At 56.4% G+C, this 7,097-nt stretch overlaps 1 protein-coding gene across 1 annotated transcript; it reads left to right on the forward strand.

Annotated features, from left to right (window-relative positions):
• Positions 1-530: 530 nt before the first annotated feature.
• On the forward strand, positions 531-7,097 carry LOC128046716 (carboxypeptidase A1). Its single transcript, XM_052638889.1, has 10 exons — positions 531-595; positions 1,040-1,121; positions 1,589-1,822; positions 2,068-2,169; positions 2,913-3,014; positions 3,244-3,354; positions 3,938-4,025; positions 4,544-4,743; positions 5,251-5,335; positions 6,910-7,097. The coding sequence occupies exons 1-10, from the start codon at positions 531-533 to the stop codon at positions 7,095-7,097; spliced, it is 1,257 nt and encodes a 418-aa protein (XP_052494849.1).

Below are 7,097 nucleotides of genomic sequence, written 5' to 3' on the forward strand. Positions count from 1 at the left end.
CCCAGGGCTGTGCCCTTACAGGTCAGGCGACCCTAGACAAAACCAGGGTGGTTGAGGAGCCAGCAAGTCTGGCTCCCAGCTTGCTCTCTCGTGGGAACAAAAGAGCTGGTGTTCAGGAACGTGGGAGAAGGGGACACCCCACACAAGGCCCCAGCTGGTGCAGCCAGGCTACAGGGTCCCAGCTTCTTCTCCATTGCCGGGTCAGTAATAGGACTGGAGGATCTGTGGGCAAGCAGGCTTCCAGTTGGGAGGCCTCAAGCCCTAGCTGACCGTCAGGCCCAGGCTGGGCCCTCATGGCCAGAGGTTGAGGCCTGGCTTATCTCTCCAGCTGCCCTGTTCCCTGCCACTTTATCATGGAGGGTGGGCCGGTGTCAGAGCCCGGAACTCCCCTCCCCACTGCCCGTGGGAGAGGGCCCAGGTGTGAGCAGAAGGACTACTCTTGGGCTCAGCCAGGAGACATCTGTCCTGGGAGAGTTTAAAAGGCCCCAGGACCTTCTCTGCATCTGCTGACCTTCCCAACTGACTGCAGCATGCAGGGGCTGCTGATTTTGAGTGTGCTGCTGGGGGCTGCCCTCGGCAAAGAGGACTTTGTGGGGTAGGAGCATGGAGAGGAGGGGGTGCTCAGAGGAGAGATGGGGGAGCACTCATCCGCCAGCCAGCACCTGGGGGAGATACATGGGAAGATGGCCAGAGGGCAGCAAATTAGCACATCCCAGAAGGCAGGCTGACCGGGGACCAGGACTGAGAAAGGGTCCAGTCTCTCAGGACAGCCTCGTGAGCCCTAGAGAATCTGAGCCCTGTAGAGGAATTTTCAAAAGCGGAGGCAGGAGGAGGCCTGGCGGTCTTTGGAGAGAGAAAGAGTCGAAGCTGGGGCGGTGACGGCAGCAGTGTCTAGAAGTTTCCAGGGGGCCCAGGGCTCCCATTGCTGGGATCCCCTGTGCTTTCCCTACTTGGCCCCGCCCCCCTGCTCCCACCCGGGGAGCGTGCATGGCCAGTAGGAGTTGCTCAGGCCCTCAGCCGCCCCTCCCGCTCTGCCCAGGCACCAGGTGCTCCGAATCTCTGCCGCCGATGAGGCCGAGGTGCAGACGGTGAAGGAGCTGGAGGACCTGGAGCACCTGCAGGTCAGAGGACGTGGGAGCAGCCCCAAGGCCCCAGGGTACCTCTGAGAGCAGACGGGCTTGCCCCAGACCTCCACCCACCCGGGGCCACCTGGGACCCGGGCTCTTTCTCCCCAGCTACCCAGGAATGCGCTACGGGACTGATGATCCCTGTTAGGATGTGACTTAAACCTCCCAATTTCGGAATCTTGCTGCGTTTGTGCATCTGAGAAAAGGGCCTCCCCCACCCTCCCCCTGTCCCAGCTTCTAGCTCTCGTCTCTCCCTTGCTGCCTCCGAGCCCCTCCACTCCACTTCCTGGGCCATTCACCCGACCAAACTGGACTTTGTGCAGTGCCCAGGGGTTCCCCTCATCCTCTTCCTGTCATATTCATGCCCTATCCCCAGTTATATGGGAAATTCTGGCGCCAGCACCCCCTCCCATGGGTGCCCTTCCCCAGCCCGCAGTGACAGTGGCTCTTGTCTTCCCCAGTTGGACTTCTGGAGGGGCCCTGCCCAGCCAGGCTCCCCCATCGACGTCCGAGTGCCCTTCCCCAGCCTCCAGGCTGTTAAAGTCTTCCTGGAAGCCCATGGCATCAGATACAGGATCATGATCGAGGATGTGCAGTCGCTGCTAGACGAGGAGCAGGAGCAGATGTTCGCCTCCCAGAGCTGGGCCCGCAGCACCAACTCATTTAACTATGCCACCTACCACACCCTGGACGAGGTGAGGGGCCCCGGGAGGGCGCTGCCCCCGACGAGCGCCAAGCTCTTGGTCAGACCGGCAGATGGTGTCAGGGCCAGCCTGGAAGTGTGTGGATTCTGCCCCGTCTCCACGCTGCCTGGAGGCTCGGGGTGGCAGCTGCTCCGCACTCAGGGCCCACAGCAGGCTCGCTCAGGGAGCTGCTAAGGGAGGCATCCAGGCTCCCCTCGGAAGCCACGAAGGTGGCCTTCCCTCCTCTGCCCCTTCAGATCTATGACTTCATGGACCTGCTGGTGGCCGAGCACCCGCAGCTTGTCAGCAAGCTCCAGATCGGCAGCAGCTATGAAGGCCGTCCCATCTACGTGCTGAAGGTAACCGGTGCCTGCCAGTGCATGTACATGGGCACTTCTGCAAGAATGGACGCCCGCATTTGTGAATAGGGCTCCCGGGGTGAGCCCAGGGTGACAGAAAACACACTGTTATACAGACTCCGTGTGTAGCACAGGTGTACACATACCTGTACACACAATTTAAACTTTTAGGTGACTCCCTGCTCCTAGTCAAGTGTCACATTGTGCAAAGTATCCCAGAGTTGGGTAGTCCAGATAAAATGCTCATGACCTTCGACAGAACTATGTGTGGGTCTGGGAACACGGTGGGGCCCGGAAGTCTGGCCAAGTCATGTTTGCCCCATGCTACCCACTCCAGTATTCTTGGGCTTCCTTGGTGGCTCAGACGGTAAAGAATCCACCTGCAACGTGGGAGACCTGGGTTTGATTCCTGGGTCGGGAAGGTCCCCTGGAAAAGGAAATGGCTTGCCCACTCCAGTATACTGGCCTGGAGGGTTCCATGGACCGAGGAGCCTGGCAAGCTACAGTCCTTGGCATCGCAAAGAGCTGGACGCGACTGAGCGACTTTCACTTTCGCTTGAGCTGAGGGCAGGAAGCTAGGCTCTGCAGGATCCCTGTCCAGACCCACCTCTGCCTCCCACCTGAGTGACGGTCCCTCAGACAGAGTGTCAACCTGGGGTACAGAGACCAGACAGCCTAGGGTGCACTCCCTTTCCAGGGGATGAGATGGGGCCCCAGCTGAACTATTTCCTGCTCTTATCCAGTTCAGCACTGGGGGAAGCAACCGTCCAGCCATCTGGATCGACTTAGGCATCCATTCCAGGGAGTGGATCACCCAGGCCACTGGGGTCTGGTTTGCAAAGAAGGTGAGCCTGGGGAGGTGAGGGTGCTCTCACCTGGGGGGGTGAGGGTGCTCTCACCTGGGGGAGCACTGGTATCCACGGCCCACAGGAGCCCTGGCCCCTGCCTCCCATCCGGAAGCAGTGACCACAGAAGGAGGCTAAGGGCAGGCATCCATTGGCCCAGCGCAGCAGATGCCTGGCTTGGCCTGCTCTGCCCCTCTGCTCCCTAACACCGCCCTCCCCCCAACCCCAGTTCACAGAAGACTACGGCCAGGACCCGACTTTCACTGCCATTCTTGACAGCATGGACATATTCTTGGAGATTGTCACCAACCCTGATGGTTTTGTCTTCACTCACAGCCAGGTATAGCCCTTCTGTTCTTGGGGGAAGCGGGGCAAGCCTCTGTCCTCTGTCCGCCCCCCACAAGCTACTCTCCCCTAATCTCAGCCCCCAGAAGTTGAGGGAAGGACAAACAGACCTTTTCTCCTTGAGTACGGATTCTTGACCTTGGCATTCTTGACAGTTTGGGCAGATAATTCTTGGTGTGTCGGGAGCTGTCCTGTGTAAACATCTTTCTGACCTCCTCAAGCCCCCAGATGAGACGACTGCAAACATCTCCAGCTTGTGGGGGACAGAACTGTCCCCGGTGGAGACATACTCCCCAGAAATTATTTCCTGGTTCTATTTTATTTCTATGGGACAACTTGCAATCAACTATGTATGGGGTTGGGGGAATGCCACATGCCTTCTTTACTTTCCACCAGTAGAACCCTCTGCCAAGTGCCATCTATCATCTCCTCCATCTTTCTTCAGCCAAGAGCCTCCTCTGCAGATCTTCCTCCCTGAAAACCAGCTGAAAATGGTTTCTGATCCCCTACTGTGTCCACACCCAGGCTCTGTGTTGATTGTGGCCCCTATGGGGTGGCTAACCATTCTCCTCTCTCAGAATCGATTGTGGCGCAAGACGCGATCTGTCACAAGCTCCCTCTGTGTTGGGGTGGACGCCAACCGGAACTGGGACGCCGGCTTTGGGAGTAAGGCCCAGTGTGGTTTGGGGAGCAGGGGTGGGACCCCCAGAATGGTTTTTTACCATCCTTTGTTCTGTTGCCCCACCCGACTCCTGCCCCTGCCATGGGGGCATGTGGGGAATGCTGGCCCCTCCTCCAAGGTACTCAGTGAGGAAGGTGGCCTCTGAGACCTGCTTGTTCCTTGCCAGTAAAAGGAAAGCCTTCCCGATGGATCTGAGGTCTGAAGCCCATCCAGGGGTTTTCTAGTATAACTTCAGCCCCTTCCCTCCGTGGTCACTGCACTGCAGGGAGCAGGCTCACACGGGGACCCTTCCTACCTCTCTGGGTGTGTTCGTCAGCTCTGTCCAAGCTTGGCTGGGGAGGGAGGCCCAGGACCCCCAGGTTATAAAAGGCCTCTCTGCCCTTTCCTTATCTGGGGTGGGGGTGAGGCCTCGTACATCTCACCTCCTGCAAAGACCAGAGGCCCCTGGAAACCAACTACTTGGGTGTAAAGAATGCCAGCTCTCCTCTCTCCCCTCCCACAGAGGCAGGAGCCAGCAGCAACCCCTGCTCAGAGACTTATCACGGCAAGTATGCCAATTCCGAAGTGGAGGTCAAGTCCATTGTGGACTTTGTGAAAGACCATGGGAACTTCAAGGCCTTCCTCTCCATCCACAGCTACTCCCAGCTCCTCCTCTATCCCTATGGCTACACAACACAATCAGTCTCTGACAAGAATGAGCTGGTATGTACCTGATGCCTGCTTGTCCTCGCATCCCAAAGGCAGCTTTGGGCGGGCCTATCAAACGTGCTTAGTGAGGGCCTACACTGTGCCTAGCACCCCTTTCTCCCATGGACTCCTGATGGCTTGGGAAGACAAGCAAGGCCAATTAGACTCTCCGCCTGGGAAGCTGAGGCACAGAGTGCTTTGGTCACTCTTGTCACACGACAGAGCAAAGGGCAGGGCTGGACATTGAGCTAGTACCACAAGTTCACACTTGGGGCTGCAGAATGACCAAAGGGCGGCGAAGTACCAGCCAGACAGCCCACAAGCTCAGAATTATAGGGCTTCTGAGTTCCTGAGACTGACCCTGCAAGGCCCAGTGGGCTCCATGCTGTCTGCTGGGGGTGGGCTTCTGCAGGGCGTGTGCTCCTGGGTCACCCTGCCAGCCCCCAGGATACCCTGGCCCTAGGTTATGGGGATCTGGGGTTGCTGGCCGTGACAAGTCATCCTGCTTGGCGTTTTCTCCAGAATCAGGTGGCTAAGTCTGCTGTTGAGGCCCTGAGCTCTCTGTATGGGACCAGCTATAAGTATGGCAGCATCATCACAACAATTTGTAAGTGTGCACGGTCTTGTGGGTGGTCCTGGGTGGAAGCTCAGTTGACTTTTCCTGCCTACGGGAGTGTCTCTCCCAGAGGAAGTAGCCAGGGGTACCCCAATGTGGGGAGCATGGACAAGGAGAATGGCCCCGGCTGACTGTTGGCTTGGTGGGCAGAGGGCCCTTTCCTGATGTGAACTCTGCCTTCCTTGATACCTTCAGACAAACACTTCAGTTCCTCTGAGAACTCTTGTCCCCTTATCTTGGGGTTAAATCCAGCTTCATACATGGAGCAGGTAGAGAGTTCTGCTGGCCTTGTAGATCCCCCAAGAAATTCAACTTAAAAAATACTTCTCCTCCAATGCCCTTCTATTATAGAATATATCTTATCTTTTCTCAGCTTACTTATCCATGCAATGCATCAAATGGAATTAAGTCAACAAATGTTTATTGGATACCTGTGATACACTAGGGCTTGTTTTGTGTGCTTGAGACACAGTTGGGAATAAAATAAGCAGACTTCTATTCTAGTCAGGGACAGACCATTTATTCTAGACAATAAACATGAATAAGGAAATGATATGGTGTGTTAAGTGATCGATGCTAAGGAGAAAAAGAACTCCCAGGACAGGGTGAGGGGACTCAAGTAATGGGGGTGGAAGTGGGACCGAAGCATGAGCCTCAGTGAGAGCAAAATTTGGGCAAGTGTTGAAGGAAATGAGGGATGGAGCCAAGAGGCTATTTGAGGAAGAGATTCTAGGCAGAGAAATCTTCTAGAACAAAGTCCCTACCACGTGCTCTGGCTTGATGTACTTTGGGAACAGCAGGAAGAGCAGAGACTCACTGGCTGCAGCAGAGACAGGTGTGGGGTGGAGGAGGTTCCATAGGGTCCTGAGGGGATACAGCAAATTTGGGGTTCACTCTTCAGGGAAGAGTCCTAAAGAAGCAGAGCACAGGGGCACACTTCTGACTTCCTGCCCTGATTGCCCGGTTTTGGGGGGCAAGTGGGGTTGCAATCTCACCTCTGGCTGGCCTTGCTTTTGGACTGTTTGAAGTTTGTTTGGAGACTGTTTCAACCCTGAATGAAAAGGTTTTTGCTTTGTTCAGAGTGTTATGGGGTTCAGTTCTGATCTGGAGCCACCTCCTCCTCCCCAGCCCAGTTCCTCAGGAGCTTTGTTTATTTACTGCAGAGCTGTCTGCCAAAGACAGCCGAGGGCTCCTGCTATGACTCTGGCCCTTTGCACTTTCCCCCTGCAGAGCAGGACCCTGGGGGACAATCCTGGTTACCAATATGTGGGGGCTTGACCCAAGCCACTGTTAGACGGAGGCGGCTTTCAAAATCATGGGAGCTTCCTTGCACGCCCTAGTGAGAGGAAAACCATTGCTGGTCTGCCTCTCTGGCCCTCTTGGACTGCAGTCTTTCAGGGGAGCATCTTGGGAGGAAGCCAGGCTGCTTGGTCAAGAGTGGGAAGGTAGCAGAGGCTGACTCCAGTCGACACTGCATGAGGCTCTCGGCTTGGGACCGTTAGCTTGGCCCACGCAAATGTTTTCAAGGGAGTGACCTTGTTCTGCCGGTTCTGCTCCTGCCACAGACCAAGCCAGTGGAGGCAGCATTGACTGGTCCTACAACCAAGGCATCAAGTACTCCTTCACCTTTGAACTCCGGGACACGGGGCGCTATGGCTTCCTGCTGCCAGCCTCCCAGATCATCCCCACGGCCCAGGAGACATGGCTGGGGCTTCTGACCATCATGGAGCACACGCTGAATAACCCTTACTGA

This window comes from Budorcas taxicolor, chromosome 4 (genome assembly GCF_023091745.1).
Source record: "Budorcas taxicolor isolate Tak-1 chromosome 4, Takin1.1, whole genome shotgun sequence".
Lineage (NCBI taxonomy): Eukaryota > Metazoa > Chordata > Mammalia > Artiodactyla > Bovidae > Budorcas > Budorcas taxicolor.

Coding starts and splice junctions, on each gene's coding strand:
- LOC128046716 (XM_052638889.1), top strand. CDS start 531: ATGCAGGGGCTGCTGATTTTGAGTGTGCTGCTGGGGGCTGCCCTCGGC. Junction 1,122..1,588: donor AGGACCTGGAGCACCTGCAG/GTCAGAGGACGT, acceptor TGTCTTCCCCAG/TTGGACTTCTGGAGGGGCCC. Junction 2,170..2,912: donor GTCCCATCTACGTGCTGAAG/GTAACCGGTGCC, acceptor GCTCTTATCCAG/TTCAGCACTGGGGGAAGCAA.